The sequence below is a fragment of the Prinia subflava genome, chromosome 2 (assembly GCF_021018805.1).
Source record: "Prinia subflava isolate CZ2003 ecotype Zambia chromosome 2, Cam_Psub_1.2, whole genome shotgun sequence".
NCBI classification, from domain to species: Eukaryota; Metazoa; Chordata; class Aves; order Passeriformes; family Cisticolidae; genus Prinia; species Prinia subflava.
This window is the reverse complement of record NC_086248.1, coordinates 31,423,648-31,445,169: the sequence shown is the minus strand read 5'-3', so window position 1 is coordinate 31,445,169 and position 21,522 is coordinate 31,423,648. Positions and strand designations below refer to the sequence as shown.

Here is a 21,522-nt window from a genome sequence, read left to right as displayed (position 1 = left end):
GCAGCCACTCCTTGAGGTGCTGGGATGTTATTCTTAGGCTAGTTCAAACCAAACCTATTGTGTGTCTGCCCTAAAGAGGGCAAAAAGTTGTGATGAAGTCAGGCACTGTAACACCAGTGCCAACGCAACAAGCACAAGATGCATCCAGCTGCTTGCTTCAGACTCACAGCTCTCTCCACAAAGAAACCATGTCAGAATCAAACATTGTAGTCAGTATCAGCACGCCATAGTACATACCTACTTACTGCACAATATACTCAAAATACTGGGAGGGACACAAAGCTTGATGCTAGAACAATTATACAAATGAAAGCTACTAGTCTTTGAAATGATCTACTAAGGGTAAAGGAAATTTAGAAAAAAGAGAAGGAAAATTTACTGTTATGTTTTCTAAAGATTCCCTTCTGTCAATCTTTTGCTATGTGAAATAAAAATGCATCAGAAAAGCAAAAAACACAAAATATTTCAAAATGCTAAAAGCTCAGCTAAGTCTTTAAGATAAATAAACCCAGGTGTTACCAAAAGTAAATATGTGGGCAGCTTAAAACATGTGGCTGTTTGGAGAGAATAAGGAATTGCTTTAAATGGTATCAGAATGGTTTAGTAAAGATGACAAGATCTCTGGTTTAAACCAATTTTCAACTATTCTTCTATCTATACTTCAGAATAAGATTCTGCATAATTCACAGATATAAAAGCACATCAAAAAATGATCTAAGTAGGCAATAAAAATTCAATTCTAGCTATGGGAAAACTGCTTATTGCAGAGAATATTTGAAAGGAATGAAAAATCACCCAGATGTACAATCTTAAAATCAGATACAATTACATAAAGATTATGTTTCATAATAATTTTTCTAACTTTTTTTTAGTATCATTACTCTAAACATTTTTTCATTCTATGTTCTTAAATCAACATCAGCTGGAAACAGCAGTAAATTACTATATTTTGCTATATTTTCGAATGTGACATTTCTGAAGGCAAGTAAAATGGAAATAGTAACTGCATGGTATGTACTGCCCTTAAAACATATTTGTGTGCACTACAAATGGATCTAAAGTTGCTAAGGAACAACACAACCTTAACTTTATAAAACTAAAATGCCCTTAGTTTCTGAATCCTTTAAAAAGTGCTTTAAACTTCCAATACAGTTCTGTTTCAACCAGAGCTCTTAATGCTTACCTCACACTTTAATGAACTCCTGCACTCATTTTTTAATTACTAAAACTTCACATTTCTTAAATGTTTTGTTAAGATTACAGCATTGCCTGCTGCTGCAGCCTATGTGGTTATGTCTACTTTCCTACCTCCCTTCCAACACACAGTATTTGGCAGAGTATTACATAACATAAATTCATATATGAATTACTTTTGTACTTAATCACAGGATTCAGTGACTTCTTACTAGAGAACCACTGCATACCTTTTAAATTTGCAGGTCTTACTCTCCAAATATCTAAGAACAACAAATGAACTGACATGAATTCTTTGTTCATGACACTTGCTCTTTTAATGATTCATTAGTCATTTTGGAAATAAATACATTAATATTGAGAAAATATATTAGTAACAGTAAAATGTCACAAGGACAAAGTATGCATTCAAACTATACATACGGGATGTAAGTTTTAGCCAAAATCCAAACATACCAAGTGAAGAATTAAATTATAAGGAAAAAAAATAGTCTTAACTCTATTCAGTGAAATAAACATAAAGGAAGAAAAACCTAGAACCTTTAAGCTCAGTTTAACTTGATGAAGACCTAAAGCTACTGTAGTACTTCAACCAGAACTGTCAAGGACTGAATAGCATCATAATTAAAGGAAGGAAAAGCTGAAGCTGGCTGGATATCCCACCTATCAGCTTCCTTATTCTGCATGTTCACATAGTGCTTGTCTGTGTTCCTTAGACTTACAGAGAAGCTCCAAAGACAACTGCAGCTCTTGTGAGATGTACACAGTGCAAAGTGCCCTGTGTTGTAAGTCCCGTGTTCACAATAAAGCTTACATTATAATGAACTCCTATTTGGCAATACTATTTAAAATAATCATTTATTTGAAATAATTTTTCTTAATCATTGAAAGTTTAAGCTATTATATACTGTTTCTTATTTGTAAATTACAAAAAATAAGTATTTAATCATAAAAACACATTTATACTTTCAATATCCTAGATAAAAGCATCCTTACTCTTTCTCTGCATCTCCTTCACTTTCTTCTGCATGATCAAAGCTCCAATTACTTTTAAAACCTCCATCTTTCTTGGACTGTGATCTATCCAAAGCTGAAATGAGAACAAGTTAAGATAAGTCTTGATTTCAAGCTGAGTTATTATCAACACAAACTAGAGGAGTAAACCAGATGCATGTATTTCCCCCCAGTATTTATTTTATTGATGTCAATTTTTAACTATCATTTGATCACTAAGTCCATCAATGCAGTGGTGATTATTATTTCCCTAAATAAATAAAAGTATCTGTCAACATCTTATTAGCAGTAAGTTAGCAAGCTATTAAAAATTATGACCTGAGGTAGTGCAATAACTGTTTTCAACTATTTTACTGATACCCATAAATTTGAGCGTAGTTTCTTCGATATGAACTATATGCCACACACAGAAAGGGTCCTAAAATATATTATTTACATGGCTAACAACCAAACATATATTGAATTTTTCCATATAAAAGCAGCAGTTCTGAACTGTCCCAAGTACAATTTCAACATAATATGCTGGATTTTTAATTCAACATTGGACACTGACCTGAATTAACATATAATGCAAACTGAAATTTCAGTGTTAGCATCAACTAACTAAAAACATTCTGTCATCCACATAAAATTTCAGATCTCTCTACTACAATATCCACCCTTATGAAAGTTTTCATATAATATCACGGCATGGGGTGTTCTTTAGTGAAGGTGAGAGCATGAGTTCTCGAGAGCATGGAGACAGCACTCATTAAAGCAAGGCCCTAAATACTGCAATGTTCCCCCTGGGCCCTAAGTACTGCAATAAGAGCTGTCTCACACAAGTTCTGTATGACAAACTATGCAGCTGCTTTGGTTTTGGTTTGTGTTTTTCTTACTACATTTTTCTTTACATTGTTGGAAATGCATTTAGAAATAATGAATGAAACTGATACAATCCAATAGAAAAGAGTAAAAGGATCACAACCAACAACATATGTCTAGGATAAAGTATAAACAGTGCACACAGAAATATTTATTGAATATTTAACCTCTGCTTCCAACTACTTGCATCTATTGCAGGCTTCCTGAGCCATAAGTGAATGTTAAACATATATTTTTGTGTTTAACAGCTTTTCCTACCTTTTTCTTCTCACTGCTTGCTTTTTAATCAAGACTTCTTTATAGAATCAACAGCATCTTGCAGCAGAAAATACCTCAGCTTAATTACAGGAGTATCTCCTTTTGTTGATTCTGATCCTATCTGACACCTTTTGCTCTTAGTACTCTACTTCTCCAGTCCATGCACTCTGGAAGACAGTAAAATGCAACCCTTCCCTATTCCCTCATGATTGCATGGATTCCTGTTGTGTTCTTTCATGGTCTTAGCTTCCCAGGCAGAAAAAGAAAAATACTGAGTCAGCTTAATTTTTCCTTCCATGAAAGCTGTTTTATACCTTTAAACCCCTCTTGATGCTTCTCTTTGAGCCTCTCCTAGTCTACTGTACCCCTTCTGAGACGAGGATACACACACTACAAAGAGTACTCGAGATGCACACATCCCACAAATTTCTACATAAGGAGAATGTTGTTTCTGTTTTATTCTTTCTTCCTTTCCTAGTAAATCTTTTTATTGTATGTGTTGTTTTCATTAAGGAGAACTGCATTCATCTTTAGGTACTAGATAATTCCATCTTTCACTCATGACTGGTTAAGAAGCACTTCAGACCAAATCATTACCTACACAAATGCTTTTTTTTTTTACTTCTCATTCACTTACATTACTTAGCATTTACCTACACAGAATTTCATGTATGATTTCAAACCACATAACTCAAAACCTGAGCATTTACAACTTTCTTTAAAGAGCTAGCCATTCTACTAACCCAAGTATAGTTCAAATATCTACAAACTTGGTCACCTGGCTATTACACCCTTTTCGTTGTAACTGTGCACCAATTGAGACAAGTGATAGATCTTTGTGCAATTCAATCAGTTACTCCTACTAACAAAACAAACCTTTTTCACCATCTCTTTCTAATCCACTTTCTTCCCAAGTGTTTCTTATTAAATTTTCCATTTTATTCGGAGGTAATTTAGCCTCTCTGAAAGCCTTTGACAAATGACTTTACAGAGGGAACAATGAAATCAATTCTGGTCTTCATTATTATTTCCATTAATTCAGGTTGCATGGTCACAAAGCTCACTGATGTAAAGTTCCTCATATACCTCTACTGCCTTTTTAAAATGTTGATATCATGCTAGCTACCCTCCTTACCTGTAGAAGAAATATGATGCTAACCACAAGCAACACACTACAGTCATGAGCTCCTTTAGCCCCCAGTTCCTCTTACAACACTTCGATGAATGCCATGTGACCGTGCAGTCTTATTCACAGTTTGCTCAAAGTACTGCAATTTCTTCCACTGATGCTTCATTTTGAGTCGTATGCTCTGTCACATTCCTTATTAAGAAACATTCTGGCATGAGGAGCTCTCAGTGTTGCCAAAGTGAGTGCAAGCAATTCCATTATTCAGCTATGACCTTATATACTCCAAAGCCACCTTTTACAACTGGGTTGTCTACTGATCCTCCAGACACTCCTCAAACTTTCCTGCTGAGTTTGAAGAAATACTTAACAATAATTTTTATGTCTGTTGGGAGTTACTAATCAACTTTTCTGCACCTCATTATAATCACAGGTTAAATCCACCAGCTTTTTTATTGTTCTCTATTTTCATTACTAAGATAAAAGATTGATTTAAGAACTATAATGTTTTATTTCAGATATTATATCTCTGCTGTTTAGCCAGGCCAGCATTTGGGGAGCCTTATGAAATCTACTTAAACAAGTAGCATGCATGCTGTAAACCTCCTATATCTTTAATAACTCCCAAGCTGGCTACAAGTATTTTACACTCCAGCTGCATCTTTTCTTTCTTTTTCAAAAAGTTTCTTAGTATTTTCTGTTATTGTTTTTTTAATTAAGCATTTCTGTATTGGACAGTTCATCCACTGCTACTAATCAGTGCAGCCATCCATGGAAAATGTCTTAGTATCCCAGTTCTGCTCATTCAACTCTGGATCAATTTTCACTCTCTAGCACTCTTGGTCCTAACAAAAATGTAAATCTAGAAGTGTACCATCATGTTAGCCAGAGTGTCCACCCGAGTTACTTGGCCTTGGTACTTGATTCCATACAGGATTTTCAATTTTTTAAGGAGATGACAAGTAATCTGTTAGACAGGCTAAGCTGCTGACTATTTTGCACTAAGATTTAAATTTAGAATCCCTATGATGAATTTTTCACTATGTGCACTATGCAAAGTCTTTTTAATCAGCAAGGCACATCCATACCCAGAAGTGAAAATATTCAGAAAAGCAGAGGTAACCCTAAGGTATTGTGTCAAGAGAAGGCAATCTCTGTACCTCTGTCCAAGGGAGCATGCTGGAGCAGATTTCACTCTCATTTTTTCTCCCACTACTAACTCCCTTTGATGCTGTTACACCAAGGGAGATATCAGTTCTGAGCACAAGAAAGTACCTGGAACTGAACTAGACAAGTTACACAAGTGTAGCTTACACATTTCACTGCTTTTTAAAAAACTTGTTTTTTAAATGACAGTTATATGCAATTTTTGACAAGCCAATTTAAAAAAAAATCCTGAAAAAATAGTGTGTTTCATTAGGACATTTACGTCATTAATAACCACATCCTGAAGCCAGACTTTTAAAAATCCCATACAGTCTTTTTATGTAAAACACAATTATCACCTTTTGGATTAGAAAGTAAAATATGCCTGTAGGATAATGTCAGAAAGCAGATCAACACCTTTAAATTACTGTGTGTGGACACTGTTTTGCAAACTCCTTCAGCAAGAGTTATTGTCATTCAACAGTGTCACTAAGCAATTCCCAAATGAAAGGAAAAGAAGTTCATAGTGAATATCCATGAAATAAGAGTAAAATTTTGCAGTGTCAAAAAAAAGGAAATTCTTTAAAGTTCTGCCTAATTCGCTGAGAAGGAGAAATAATGTCTAATACACTGAAATGAGAAGTGACATACACAGTATTTAGTATAGTGCTAGTGTCCAGCAAAATACATCATCTTGGAAGATCTGGTTTTTGCATGTCTCATACCTCATGCACTAAGGCAAATCATTCCATACCAATCTATACAACTCAGTAGAAAAACATCCCTATATTGTTTTGTATGTGATGCTGTACCGGGTTTGTGTGGCAAGATTTTGGGATCAAAGGGCCTCACCTCTGTGCCTCAGAACACCATGGAGCAGATCCTCCTAGAAGACAGGCTAAGGCACTTACAAGAAGGTGACGCAAGCAGTCAGCATAGCTTATCTAAGGGCAAATCATGCCTGACCAAAGTGGTGGCCTTCTATTCTAGAAGAAGGAATGACAACAGTGGTTGACAAGGGAAGACTGACGGATGCCATCTACCTACACTTCTGTAAGGCCTTCAATATGGTTCTGCATGATGGCCTTATCTCCAAATTGGAAAGACATGGATGGACTGTTTAGTGACTAAGGAAGTGGCTGGATGGATGCAGCCAGCAAACTACAGACAATGTCTCTGTGTCCAGGTGACAGCTGGTGATGAGTGGTGTCCCTCAGGTCTCTCCTGACTGCTGGGACTGGTCATGGCTCTTCCATGTCTTCATCAATGACATGGTGAGATCAAGTGCACCCTCAGCAAGCTGGTAGATGACACCAAACTGAGTGGTGCAGGTGACACAGTGGAAGGACATTATGCCATCCAGGGGCACCTGGACAAACTTGAGAAGTGGGATTTCCCTTGAAATTCAACAAGTGCAACAGCAGGATGCTGCACCGGAGTTGGGGAAACCCCAGACATGAGTACAGACTGGGAGAAGAAGTCAGTGAGAGAAGCCCTCTGGTTTTCTCATGGATGAAAAGCTGGATATGAGCCAACAGTGCTCACCAGCAGCCCAGATGGCAAATTGTATCCTGGGCTGCATAAAAAGCTGAGTGGCCAGCAAGTCGAGGGAGGTGACTCCGCTCCTCCACTCTGCCCTCCTGAGTCCCCAGCTGGAGTGCTGCATCCTTCTCTGAGGTCCTCAACACAAGAAAGACAGCGATCTGTTGAAGTGGGCTCAGAGGAGGACCACAAAGATGATCAGAGGGTGAGAGCACCTCTCCTACAAAGACAGGCTGAGAGAACTGCTATTGTTCAGCATGGAGAAGGCTTCAGAAAGACCTTACTGCAGTCTTGAAGTACTGTAAATGTCTTATAAAAAGGAGGGAGAGGGATTTTTATATGCACAGACAGTGACAAGACAAGGGGCAATGGTTTTAAACTGAAAGAGGGCAAGTCTGGATCAGATGTATTACAAAGAAATACTTTGCTGGGAGGGTGGTGAGGCACTGGCACAGGTTGCCCAGAGGCTGTGGATGCCTCATCTCTGGAAGTGTTCAAGGCCAGGCTGGATGGAGCCCTGAGCAACCTGATCTAGTGAATAGCATCCCTGCCCACAGAAAGGGTGTTGGAACTAGATGCTCACACCTAACCTTTGTATGATTCTCTAAGATCAACTCAGCAAAGAAGCCAGACACATTTACTGTCCACACACAGATCAACTTTTGTAGGAAAGTAACCTTTTCATATATATCACTGGTTTGCCAAAATAACTCCCTACCACCTCCCAGAATACAATAGCAGAGACTTCAAGGTTTCTATTGCACACAGTGAAACTTTTCTTTCATCTGCTGAGATCTCATTTATTTCTGATAAGATTACAAGATACTGATTATTACAAGAACCATCGTAAACACAGTCTAGATCGAACAACGGTTTGGTTCAGGACCCAGATGCTTTTTCAGGAAGACTTGAAGTTTACATTCTTTCTCCCCAGTTGCTGCTAAAGAAACACTGCAAGCCTCATCTTACAAATGCTTACACCATCACAACTGCAACCAACTTATCAGATACTGCAGTGCTCACACAGAAAATGTAAATTAATTTAAATGTACTCAGAATCATTGCCTTCATCCAGACTCATATTTAAATAAATGAAAAAGAATGCTTCTAAGCTTTTTAATCTGTTGCTCATTTAGAGTCATCAGATATATTGTTAAGAGGATACAAGTACTCATAAAACTCTGACACAGAAATATTTTTTGGTTTACTTTCCCCATTGCTTCATTATTCTTCCAGACAGGCTTCTATGCAAAACAGCTTTTTTATCTTCTAGCTTTGATACCATCAGCTCTACTATATCAACTGTGTAACCACTGTGAGGTTGCATTTTCACATTCTGAAGCAGCACAACATAAACAGTTTTTCAGGCCCCTCATTCTTCCTAAGAGCTGCGGACTCTTGCTCCTGTCCTACACCCTGCATGTCAGCACTGAAAATCTAGGGAAATCTGGGAAAGTAAACTAATTCAGGCAAGAACCCCTTGAGTAGCAGGGGAGGGGAAAAGTTATTTTTCAACCATATCAGCCTCCTGTTCAACTACACTAACACAGTGCAGCTGTGACAGCACAGCAGAGGTAAGGTCCATCCAGGAACTGAAACTATTGTAAGTACTACGGATACCCAGGAAATTTCCATGGAATTATAGCCTAATCTACACTTATAGGTATATATTTAAAGAGCTAGTGCTTAAAAGATGCTTTAACTTTCCACTGCCTAAATTAGCTAGAGAGACAAAAAAGCAGTAAAAGCACCTCCAGTAACAGGCAGTAATCATAACCTGACACTAGCTGAGATACTACATGAAGCAGAGAGTTCAGTAGTGAAATTCTATGATACCAGTGTAATGGATATCAAGCACAGATATTCCTTTGCATGTGAAGGGAATTCAATTTCTCAGCTGGCTAACAAAAACACCCACACCCTTCCAAGAACTTGATGTCCATAAAAAACCAATGATATATACAGAGCCTTCATTCCTGGACAAAAGTGTTCATGCTTCTGAAATGCAAAAGCATTTATGAAAGTTTTGTACTTCAAAGATGGAAATCATCTGCATATTCTGGTAAATGACTGTGTTTTTTTCAGGGCTTGCATGCACATCGGGCTGCTCATATTGCAGGATACTGCACTGATGACAGGACTGAAGAACACAGAACTGTGTAAGCTTGATCATTTGCTGAACTGTTTAACATTTTTTAAGTATTATCAAGGAGTAACAGAGGAGGATAAAAGGACAGAGCTTTGAAGTACGTTAAACATTTTCTTTGTGATGCCTTTGAAAGTTTTTCTGGTAGGACAGCAGTGATAACCACATAATGGACAAGTAACGCTTCTTCACCTTTTCTACTGATTCTTTTAATAGAGGAGGTATCCACCCCACCCAAGGATGCTGCCCTTATGACAGCATCAGAAAACAATGCAGAAGTACTTCAAGAGGCCTTCCTTGTCTACACCAGCAGCAAAAGGAGTGCTACAGAAAACTGTGGGCATTTTCTGCTCAATGAGACAGAAACACAGTGACACAAGACATGAAAAAACCAGGAAGAACTCGATTCTTTTTTTTTTGTCATCCCACATTTCTGCTAAATTCTGTCTTCTGACCTCACAGTTACTCAATTCTCTCAACAGAATCCGTGGGAACGCAGTATCACCCATTGTTAAGGCAGATGTGATTAAGGAACACTTAAACCAGTTGTACCCAAAGCTGGAAAAACATCACTGCCCTTCAAGAAGGGCAACTAGGATGATCTGGTGAACTACAGACTAGTCTGCAAAAGACAGAACTTATTCTTTACCATGTGTGTGCTCAAGAGTGGACCACATTGACCTGAGAGGCAATAGAGACTGGACAAATCGCAGGGCAACCTGCTCTAGCTGGGTCTGGCTTGAACAGGATGTTCCAACCTATCTGAATCCAACCAGCAGTCAGGTAAAACCAGTGACTACTCATACGTACAAAGCATCCGTGAAAGCAACTGCACCCCCATCACAAAAACTTCCAAAAGGAGTACCTCAGTCACTTTTCTTCTTTTCCCTCTCTGAGTAAGTCTGACTCCCACTCAAACTTTTCACACAAGTAAAATAATTTGAGTAACATCAAAAGCAGGAACCAACAATACACAGGGGAAAAAGGAGAAACAAACAAAAAAGTATTTTTTCATCTCTAGCTTTATGAATTCTTTACTTACGTAAGACCTCTATGGCTAGACTGGAGATATACCAAAAATTCAGATATTAGGAAGAAAGTTTTGTTATTTTTATGGGAAAGCTAAGTCTAAGAGAGGTATCTTCCTATTTTATAGATAAAAATAGAGGACAAAAGGTGAGGTTAGCCTAAGAACAATTTCTGAACTACCAATTCACTCTCAAAATGTGAAAGAATATATAAAGCCAACAAGCCATTTCAAGGAAGATGACAGTTAAACAAGAATTCCAGAATATAATCTCTGTGGCTAATCAGTATATAACATTAATCACAAATGATCTCAAATTCTGAACACCGGAATAGTTTTAGAAGATGTGCAAAACACAGCAGGAAACCATACAGTATATCATGCATGTGATTTGCACACTTCGTTATGCACCGTGGGATCCATTTTCATATAAAATGTAAGCTTGTGCAACTGAGAATACAGCAGCACTAAACAAACAGTGATCTATTTTTAGAAAGTGCTGAAAGGCAGTTACATACAGACTTAGATTAATAACCTAGCCAAACTACCTGGAAATTAGGCAACTGACACTTCCAGAAGGTTTCCCCGTTTGCTGCAGTAATTGGAACATCAGGTTAAAATAAAGCACTGTATCTACATACCAAGATGAAGAAGAAATGAAGAATTTGCACTACTTAATACTTCTGGTTTTATCCTGTAAAGTTGCATATAATGTCAAGTAAATACCATCCCCATTATAAAAACATACAGAAATCAAAAGTCCAGAAAGGTTCCACAATCTCTGCAAGACCTTAACTTGCATATGCAAGTTAAATCAGAGACTCACTGAATGGTTTTGGCTGGAAGGGACCTTAAAGATGAACTATTTCCAGCCCTGCTGCCATGAGCAGGGGGAGAAACATTCTACTAGAGCAGGTTGCTCAGAGCCCCTTCCAGCCTGGCCCTGAACACTACCACAAGAAATGTCTCTTCCATAAGAAGAAACTCTAAATGTAATTAAAGCAGAAAAAAAGAGCAAGACACCTCTTTCATACTGTCAGTTGTTCAAAATTCACATGAAATGGACAGCAAAGAAAATGCTCAACAACCTCAATTAGAAAACCTCAAAAATTTGGTCATATGAAAAAAGCACATTTCAGAAAAAAAAATGAGTAGGGAAAGGATGATGAAAAGAGTTAGTTAAACTATGTGGCAAGAAAAATATTTGCATTTGCCTTTATGTAAAGGTTAAATACCTGGAGTTTTCTCCAATTCTTAGAGACACTGGCAAGCTTTCATACCCATAGAAGGCAGCAGTCAGATGAGTTGGATTTCTGATATGGCTGAAAAGGAATAGACTAGCTCCATTAACACTTCTCCCTACTCCCATTGGTCTTCTGTCCAATCAGCTCCTTCAGCCAACCTGCCATGGAGCCAGTGAAGTGCCAGTGTTGGCTGCAGCACAGCTGGAGAACACTGTCTCTGCGAGGGCAGCAGCTCTGTCCCTCTGAGCAGTCAGTACCTGGCTGTGGCCTGCCTGTGCTGTCAACCCCAGGCACAACTCCTTGCAAGGGTGTCTTGCTATGACTCTGCAAATCCACATAAAGTTAAGATCTACATACATTATGTCTCTTAAAGCAAAATATCAAACTTGTTAAGTGACCATCCTGCAACCAGAGTTTCAGCTGCATTCATCCAAGCATGGAACTCCTGATCTCCAAGTTCTCCTCATGTTGATCTAGTTCTTTCTATCACACAGGGCACAGTCTTTCTTCCACCTAATGAGCAATGTCTTTTCCATCTAACATAGGCTTTGCCACATGATAAAGAACATTTAACTTTATCAATGATAGATAGTTTTTTGTGGTATTTATCAAGTAAAGATTCAGCTACAACATATTTGCCTTATGGCAGAACTATTCAATCTCCACTGAAGTTTTACTGTCCCAGAGCCAGGTATATGCAATCACAATGACCTGGGCCGGAGTACTCCTAAGTTCACTTTTGAAAGTTTACTCCCAATTGTAAAGGATTGTTAAATTGCCTCTTAAGCAGTAAGCCTTGGTAGAAATCAAATTACAACAAACTCTAGTAAATGTTTCTAGAAGTGAGCCTCAGAAATCACAAAGGCAATTGTAAATATGAAACCTAACATCTACTGCATAGTTCAAATTCTCATCTAATGGGCTCTTGAATAATCTTTCCATTAGAATGTTGTATTAAATTCTATCAGCAGGATATTCATATTTTGCTAAATGAGCCATAAAAATTGGACATGTCAAACAAATACATTATATCCTACGACATTATTAAAAATACATCAGTAGAATGAATTCTAGTACAAATTAAACAATTGTATGACATTGAATAAAAATATACTCATAAAATAAATATTTTGCAGCTGTTTCTCACAGACATAAATTTGTAAGATTACATATTATTAATCATGCCATACAGCAATATGTTTTACCACACCAGCAGAATATTATTGGTATTTTTCATTCCTAAAACATTGTTGTGGCAAGTCTTACGATAAAAATAAACAAACAAAATCTCAGGGAGATATGAGCAGGAAAACCTTGCTCCAGCTCAAATGGTCTGAAAACAAACAAAAAGCCAGGAGAGCTTAACACAGAGTTTTGAACCATCACTGCTCTTTATCTATAATCACTCAAGATTAAATCACAGAAACATAACCCAAAATCTTTCACTCAAAATTCTTCTTTCACAGGAATTATTGGGACACATAAGTAGAAATGTTTCCTTGCCTCATGCAGTGCTTACAGCCTTTGTCTGTTAACAAAAACTTTTTAAAGGTCTGCCTACCAACCTGGGAAGAAATAACCACAGCCTGTTAATTTATTCCCTCCAGTCTCCAGCCCTCACTATAACCGTGCTCTTCACAGAAGAAAACCTGCTATTTAAAATAACTGTGCTTCCTTGGGCAGAATAAAGCTGCTCTTACACTGAAATACCTGCTGAAAGTTTAAGCTATGTATTACATCTTGGCCTGACATAACAGATCACCAGGCAGAGATGGAAGAGGAAATGTCCTATTCTTCTCACACATAGAGACTGTACGCTCTTCCCCATCCAAGCCATTGTCCTGCATCTACCAGTTACCCTTCACTGAGCAAATTCAAGAGAAGTTTGGTGAAGTGCCAACCTGGCAAGACAGAACAGAGCAAGTTCAATCTCTTTGGCAAGAAAGTAGTTAAGTCTCCAGCGTGGTAAAGAGTATATGCAGCTCTGCTTCCAAAATGGAGTCCCACCCACCAACATTCAGACACCAATTTTGACTTAATTACAGCTTAAGGTCAGCTTAACCTGAAAATATTAGGCATGCTAAGCTGCTGGACACAGAAACAGGAAGTTAAGGAACACATGCTTTTAAAAATTAGACGTGTAAGATAAAGCTGCCAACAAATTTAAGTCTATATAATAACAGTAATATTTTACTAATGCTTTAATTTTTTTCACAGAAAGTAAGTACAGAGCATTAAACAGATTTTAATCTATGTAAAAATACCACAACCTTAAAAAAACCTTCACACTGAAACCAAGTAAGTGCCAAAACATGGACCAAAAGTAAGGAACTTAACGAAATGTGCTCCCCTCACCCCCAAAGCAAGTGCCTTTTATAACAGCCAAGTTAAGAGGAGAATTCCATTTGTCCTTTTCCCCGAAAGCCAGATTTGTTCCTGGTATCTCTACAGCATCCTCCACCACAACAGCTCCATTTTTAATTTGGTTTCTCAGCCTCCTGCAGCATCTTAAGCTATCTTGCACACTCTTTCACTCCTTCCTTTGCAACACACAGAGAAGGTGGCATACGCTGTCCTGTGCCCCAGGTCCTCTCTCTGCCCTGACCCCTGACTGCTCAGCCACTGAAGGAACTAACACCAGTGGGCAGCAAACTGAACCATGCTCAGGCAACGCTGAAACCTTCGCTTCAGGGACACTAATTTTGACTTCTCAGCTTAATGCAGTGAGCAAGTTTCATGGACCTTCTATATTTTTATCTGTGAGACCTTTACACCTCTGTAAATAAAAGGGTTTAAGTTTTGGAAAAACAAGTTATGCTACCATGTTTGTTACTTTTAACAAAACACAAGCCAAGGACACTGAGAGCAGGAAGGCACTGCAGAGCTTGCCCAAAGGGGCTGTGGATGCACCAACTCTGGAAATGTTCAAGGCCAGGTTAGATGGGGCCTTGAGCAATCTGGTCTAGTAAAAGGTGTTCCTGCCTATGGCCAAGGGGTTGGAAAGAGGTAATCCTATTACTGGGAAGGAAGAATGCAAAGTTATGAGGTGACTCAAAAAATCTTCATATTCTTACAAAGCAATATTTTAAAGGGGCAAGTTTGGTGGTTAGTCTCACATTATAGGATCTGCTACAACACAGCACACCTTGATGCTCCTCAATTACAAGACAAAGCTGAAACTACGGACTAGGTGAAGTCTGGGACTGCACCAAGATCCAGGTACAGTCCTCCAGAAATAACAGTAAGAAAAGCCAAAGTTGTTGTTGAAACCACTAAAATAAATAATCTATTTTGTTTTATCCTTGTACATAAAACAAGAAGGAAAACACTGAAATATCTAAAACAGGCTCGTATCTACACAAGCATGACATCTGCTAACTGTTGGTTTAATGTTTGCTATCCAACCACATACTAATGTTACTACTTTTGTTATTACTATTACTTTTTTATTTATACTTACATAAAGAAGAGTGTAAGAATCTCTTTGAGGAACTCATTTCTCATTTAACTTTTTTTTGCCACTACAATCCACTAGAAATTCTGTACTTTTTCTGAGGAAGGAGTAGCACTTTACTACCAAATCCAAGAGCCAGAAAATAGTGGATGAGGCATCCCAAACCTCTTTGTTAAACAGTTAAAACTGTTAACTTTGTTAAACTTTTTAAACTGTTTACTTTGTAAAAACTTTTGTTTAAAACTGTTAACTTTGTAAAACTGTTTAACTTTGTTAAAAAGTTACTCTTACACCAGAAGCTTTTATGTCCCACTTTGAGAAAACTTAATAGAGTAGCAGTTACGTAGGAAAAACTAACAAATAATAAATGCCTGCACAATGAAAACCAGAAAATTGCACACAGATCCTTTACACTTTAGAAAGCTCAAGACACACCTTGGCTCCTAGAATCCTGTCTCAAAATTCAGAAGGTGATGATGTGGAAGAGGACTGGAGCACAGGCTTTTACCTTAGCATGTGCTCCCAAGCATATTGCAATATACGTTATAGAGCAGTAATAGATTAATTAGGTTTATTTTTAGTATCTTTCTATATAGTTTAAGAAGCACCCTGTCATTTTGAATATTTCATGCCACCTATCACCCTAGTTAGTCTGGCATGTATAAAAAAACAAGATAGTAAGAAACGTTTTCAATTTGACTTTGTTGAGAAATAGTTCTCAACAAGTGAGTTTCATTCACAGAAGATAACCTGTTACTCAAGTCAGAAGGTTTCCTGTTCTCAAAACCACTGGACAGGACAGCTGAACACTCTTCAAGTCTAAGAAGATACATGTGCAGTGCTGGAAAAAAGTTCTGAACAGGTCAAAGGACTAGGATATATAGACAAGCCATGAAGTCATAATCTTCACGCTTTCTCATTTAAAAAAAAAAACACTCAAGAAAAATGGAAGAAACAGAACCTGTCTGGACATTGATGGGACAGATGCAAACCAGAGAAGAATTCAACAGGATAAAGCAGGAGTTCAGGTCGGCTCACAAGATCAGTGATACCTGAAACAACTCTTCCCCACTTTTTCAAGCTAATCACAATCTCCATTAGACGACAAATAAAGCACAAGAGACTTTGATTAGAGACAATTACAACAATTAATAATTAAATTTCACTGTTAAGAGAAAAATAAAGAGAACAGTCTTGCAGGTACAACAGTCTGGCAGGTAGAAAAGTTTCAAGTGTTGTACCTGAATATAAACTCCACTCTACTCTCCTAATTTGTACTATTCCAGTCAAGAGATTTCTCAGTATGATTAAAAACAGAAACAAAAAAAAGAGAGAGGAGGGGCTGACCACCACTTCAAAAGACATCTGTAACTCTACACTAATATACAAAAGCTGCATGTTTCTATACCACCCCAGAATCTCAGCTACCTTTAAGAAAATACGTAAGTCTACAACTCTTGCTTTGGTGAAGACAATTCTTTACATCATGTGAACTGAAAGAACAACAAAGCAGTCCTCTGGAGTCCTCTGGCAGACAACTGGGACGTTTATACTACTGCTGCTTAACAGGTAGACCACACAGTTTTCTTTACTGTTATTAGGAAACCTGTAGCCAAGAAATAGGAATGAAAATTGAGCGAATTCTTGCCACGACTGCACTGAAATATCTCAACAGCTCCGAAGCTAGCGACTGGCAACATTCCTTAGAAAGGAGATCCTCAAAAAGAAAATTCAATACTGGTTCTCAGTATCACTACTGTAACCACCAGGAGACTGAAATAAGAAAATAGGAGAGAATAAATTTCTACCTTCTTCTGGAAAATATTTTAAAGTTTACCTATTATCTACTGCATAAATATAGGTAAACTTGAAATTTCATGTTGGAAAAGAGAAATTACGATTTCCTTCCAATTCAGTAATAGTGAAGGAGGCAGAAAACAAGAGTTCCAATAATTCTTCTCCAAGGTAATGATCAACCCTACTCTCCATTCCCACATGTTCAACATTTAAGCCTCCTGCCTTAAATCCAAATGAATTTGCCTACCATTCTTTATATTTTAAATGTGACTGTCAGTTAAGAAACACAGGAACTGCTGCAGACACAAATTTCTAATCACTAACTTGTCCTCCTCCACATCAGGAAAGAATTCCCATGTAAGAGAAATACTTTGTTAGCATGAATTTCTGCATATTCACCCCATAACTTTGAAACATCACTGTAAAAAAGCAAATTCAGAACAGTTTTTGATTTCACTTGCATCATGATAACAAATGCAGCTTTAAAAAGAGTCCATTACAGTCCTAGGGAAATTTTTCACATTTCCATTAAACAGTCTATACAACACTGAATAAAAAATTATGCACATTAGATACACAGAACTGGATAAAAAACAAGTACTGGTATGAATCACTATGTTCAAGAATGGTATTAGCAGAAAGGCAACAAATCAATCATTCAAGGAACACCCTTCCAGAAAGACCATTTTGTTTTTTTACTGGAGAATCAAGTAATAAAAATATTAAGAGGAAGCACTTTTACAGTAGAATGACAGATATTTTTTCACAGTAAAATCTGTTACATTAAATGAAAGAAAAGCAGTACCTCACTGGACATGTGGAGTCAGAACCAAGATTCTGAACAATTGTCACACTGCAAGGTAATTTATTTCATTTAACTGTATATTTATTTTAAGTCTGACTGATAGTCAACATAAGCAGGACAGCACCAGAAATGTCTGTGCACATGCATGTATACAAACACACACATAAACCTATGTAGTTAACCAGCACAGTGTCCCATAGACAGTTTAACTGGTGACAGACCTAACATCCATTTTGCCCAGACTTCTACTATTGTGTACATTTAAGGAAGGGATGGACAGAGGAGTCCCGCCCCTCCCCTTCACCAGTCTTTGAGAAAACATTAAGTAACCCATTTTTGGTTGTTGGTTACACAGCCTTCAAAGGACTCCAGGAAATATGGAGACTCAGACAAATTATAGATACAGCTCTAGGCTCCTGTATTAATAACCATCATCCAGCAACAGAAGTCGCCATATTTCCTACTCTGCCCACTTTCACCCCTTTTTTTGTCCCCACAATATTTGTTTCACAAATCTGGCTTGTCTAGCCTTTGGATAACAGTGCTTCATTAGGCTGATCTAATATGCTACCTTTGCAGACTGCAGATTGCCAAAAAGCTCATGTATATATATGTATTTATAGGTATCCTATGCCTGTGCTTTTTCTATAAATATCTCTAATAAATATCTATCAAACAATATCTGAAAGCCTTCTCCCTTTGCTTCAAATCAGTACAGATTTTACCAGCTCTTACTAAATCTGCCCAAGTAGGACTGTCCCATTTGGACTTGGGCCATCCCCATAAATTTTTTGTCATCACCATCTACACTAGATTTTCTTCACATGTGGCTGCACTCTTAGGGTTTCTATCACATCATCAGTCCTACAATGAATGTGTTCCCAAACAATGGGGAAACACAAAACCAGCTGATCACTCAGTTCACACATCCTGGAACACTGAAGTTTCAAATGGAGGTGCTATCCAGTGATGTGTTGCTCCTGCTGTTGGAAAGAATTTGTAAGCAAAAATAATGTGAATATTGCATATGAAATCCATCTTCTCTTAGCCACCTGTGCAGCCAGCAGGTACTCAAGGTGCACACAGAAGACAGTGACCAGTCATCACCTTGACACTTTTAGCTGTCTGCACAAACCTCACTATAGTCTGTGAGAAGACCTCAGGAAAAAAACAGAGTGCTTGGATTTCACCACTGAATCCTCTACAGGTATAAGGGAGGTAAAATGACAGCTGTTATTAACCAGAGTTTCTGAACATCAGAATTCCAGATTAATTATTCAAAACAACAAGCAGTATTTTGTTCGCACAGTACATCTATTCCAGAACATCTTGTAATAAAAAAACCAATATCCAACATCCTGCAGCAAGAGAAAATCTGCAAGAGGTTTTGTTCTGTGCAATACAGATACTGCAAATCTCCAATGCTAAACTTATTCTTGACTTGAAAAACTCTGCTTATGAGGAGTACTTAATTTCATTAATTTTTCTTTGTTATCATCATGGTAATTTGGCAGAATTTACCAGACTACTGGTCTATGCCATCAGGACATGTGCTTACAGCAATTTTGCAACACTACAGCAGTACATTTTTCGATGTATCAATAAAATTGTAAAGACTCAACAGCTAAAATATTCCAATTTCAGGAGGCTTTTTACATTATAATTAAAAGCTTTATAGTGACAAAAACCCCTTGAAGACACCAAAACCGTATAACCAAAAAAAAAAAAAAAAAAAAAAAAAGAAAAAAAAAGAAAGAAAGAAAGAAAGAAGGAAAGAAAAAAAAAAGTCAGGCCTTTACAAATGCAAAAGGTTTCTTTCAAATGCAGGTAATGAGGTTCATCAATCCCTTCGTATCACAATTATAACCATTACTCCCCTCCCAAAATTAAAGTCAGTCCCAAACCTTTGTAGGAGCCTTTCAGGAGCAGGCGAAGACTCATTTTACGGTGGGGCCACAGAATACGGGCTAGGCCGGGGCCTGGGAGCGGAGAGAGGGCAGGGGCAAGGCAGCCCTGGCCTCCCCTCTCACCCAGGCCAACACTGCCCGGCGCCCCCCGCCCACCGCCCGCCGAGCCACGGCTGAGCCCCGCCGCCGCACCGAGCCCGGGCTGCTCCCGGTGCTGCCCCGACAAAGGAAAGAAACCCCGCACTCCCCACGTCTCGGAACAGTAAAAGAAAGAAAGAAGGAAAAAAAGAAAAATGAACCAAATCGCCCTCACTAAGCCCTCCCTCAAAAGCAGGTCTCTTTTCACTAGACCTAACCACGGCAGCCACCCTTCCCCCACCACGAAGCCACCTCTCATTGTCGTCGCACCCAAAGGCGACTCATAACCCCCACCCCCCACCCCATATGAACTCACACGCCCGCCTCCCCCATTCCCCACTTTGCGCCGTGCCCCTTTACTCATCGCCAGGAGGGAAACGCGGCTCACGGGCCACATTTCCCTCCTCGCAGCCCTGCACGCACCTTCCAGAAACAAGCTGTCTCTGCAGCCGCCGCCGCCGCCGCCACCGGCCATCTTCCCGCTGCCGCGTAGCGCTCCCTCACTCCATCGCCCAGCGCGGCGGCGGGGCCCGGCCCTTCCCCCGGCCTGCCCGCCCCCACTGCGGAAGGCTGGGTGGCTGACCCGCAACGGCGGCACTACCGCCGAGGCCCGGCCCTCTGCCGCCGCCGGGCCGCGCTGCCTTCCGGCCCCCGCGCAGGAGGAAGCGGCGGCAGCGCGCCCGCTCCTCCCTCAGCGCGCCCGCCGCCGGCGGCCCCGAGCGGCTGCGGCCGGGCCCGTTGGCGCCCGTTGCGCTGGCGGGCCTGGCCGGGGCTCGGAGCGCGCCCGCTGCCGCCCTGGGCCCCGCACCGGCGCTGGCCTGCCCGAGCCGCGCCGCTCCCGCCGCGGGCGCCGCCGGCGCTCCCGGCCCCGGGACTAAAATGGCCGCAGCAGCGCTGCGCCCCGCGCTGCCTCGGGCTCTCCCGCTGCCTCCTCGATCAGCCTGCAGGCAGCAGCTTTTGGGAGACGAGGAGGTGGCTCGGATGAAATGAATGAAGTTACAGGAGTGTGGGAGTCCATGGCGGAGCGCTGGGGCCTGCCGGCCTCTCACCTCGCTCATGCTCGGGAAAAGGGTTTTCGCAAGATTCAAAAATTCCTCTTAATCTTAAAATCTTCTGTGGCCTGATCGTATTCAAATCCAAAAGTTGGATTTTGCAAAATGTACAGCGTTGCCACGCCAACTAAAGTGAAATTGCAAGTCATGGCCTCAGGTACATTTGACTTCTAGCATGTATGATTTTACGTTTTAAAAAGCTTTCCCGTGAAGCCGAAATACAAAAAACCGTGCATCCCTTAAAAACTAAATGACAGTTTATGACAGTCTATAGCTAGGGAAAACCAGATACACCTTTCCTCGACAGGTTCTTTAATCTGGGATTCTGTTGACTCCTCCTTCCCCCCACTTTACTGCAGATTTGGGGAATTCTAATGTCTAAGATTCCTAACATTTCTAATCCCTGAAAAGCGAGCTTCCAAAAGTGCCTGAGGAGTTTGTAGACTGAAGTCCTAAGTTAGGTAAATTAAAGCACCTAGTGCATATGAAGATTAAAGGTTAGAAAGAGGAAAATTGTTGTTTTCCTTTAAGCCTTCTAAAATTGTAATTTTTGTTCCTGAATGCACCTAGCGTGTTTCAAATGCTTTTGAGAGTGCTCAGTTTTTACACATTCGAGAGGCAAAAAGCAATCTGGAAGACAACAGGGCATGTCAGAGTGCTCCCCAAGTGCTACATCTCAGCACCAGAGCTAGCAAGTACTTAGAAAGAAGAACCCCAAAAGTTGGAACAGTGCTGGCAAACCCACAAATCTCAGTTTTCAAAATCTCCGTAGAAAAAAAAAAGGGCTTCCTGAAAGAGAGATCACAAA

General features: G+C 39.5%; 1 protein-coding gene across 3 annotated transcripts in view; it reads right to left on the bottom strand.

Moving 5' to 3' along the window:
- Nucleotides 1-20,533, bottom strand: part of SENP6 (SUMO specific peptidase 6) — a 73,524-nt gene extending 52,991 nt beyond the window's left edge. Inside the window, exons 1-2 of one of the 3 annotated variants that reach the window (XM_063389495.1) lie at nt 20,086-20,533; nt 2,191-2,284 (exon numbers count right to left, since the gene is read on the bottom strand). In XM_063389495.1, coding sequence (XP_063245565.1) covers nt 2,191-2,284; nt 20,086-20,137 — 146 coding nt within the window. In that variant the 5' untranslated portion in view covers nt 20,138-20,533. Of the gene's footprint in view, nt 1-2,190; nt 2,285-20,085 lie in introns of those variants that run through there. The other 2 variants (XM_063389497.1, XM_063389498.1) reach the window with 2 other exon arrangements.
- Nucleotides 20,534-21,522: the final 989 nt, after the last annotated feature.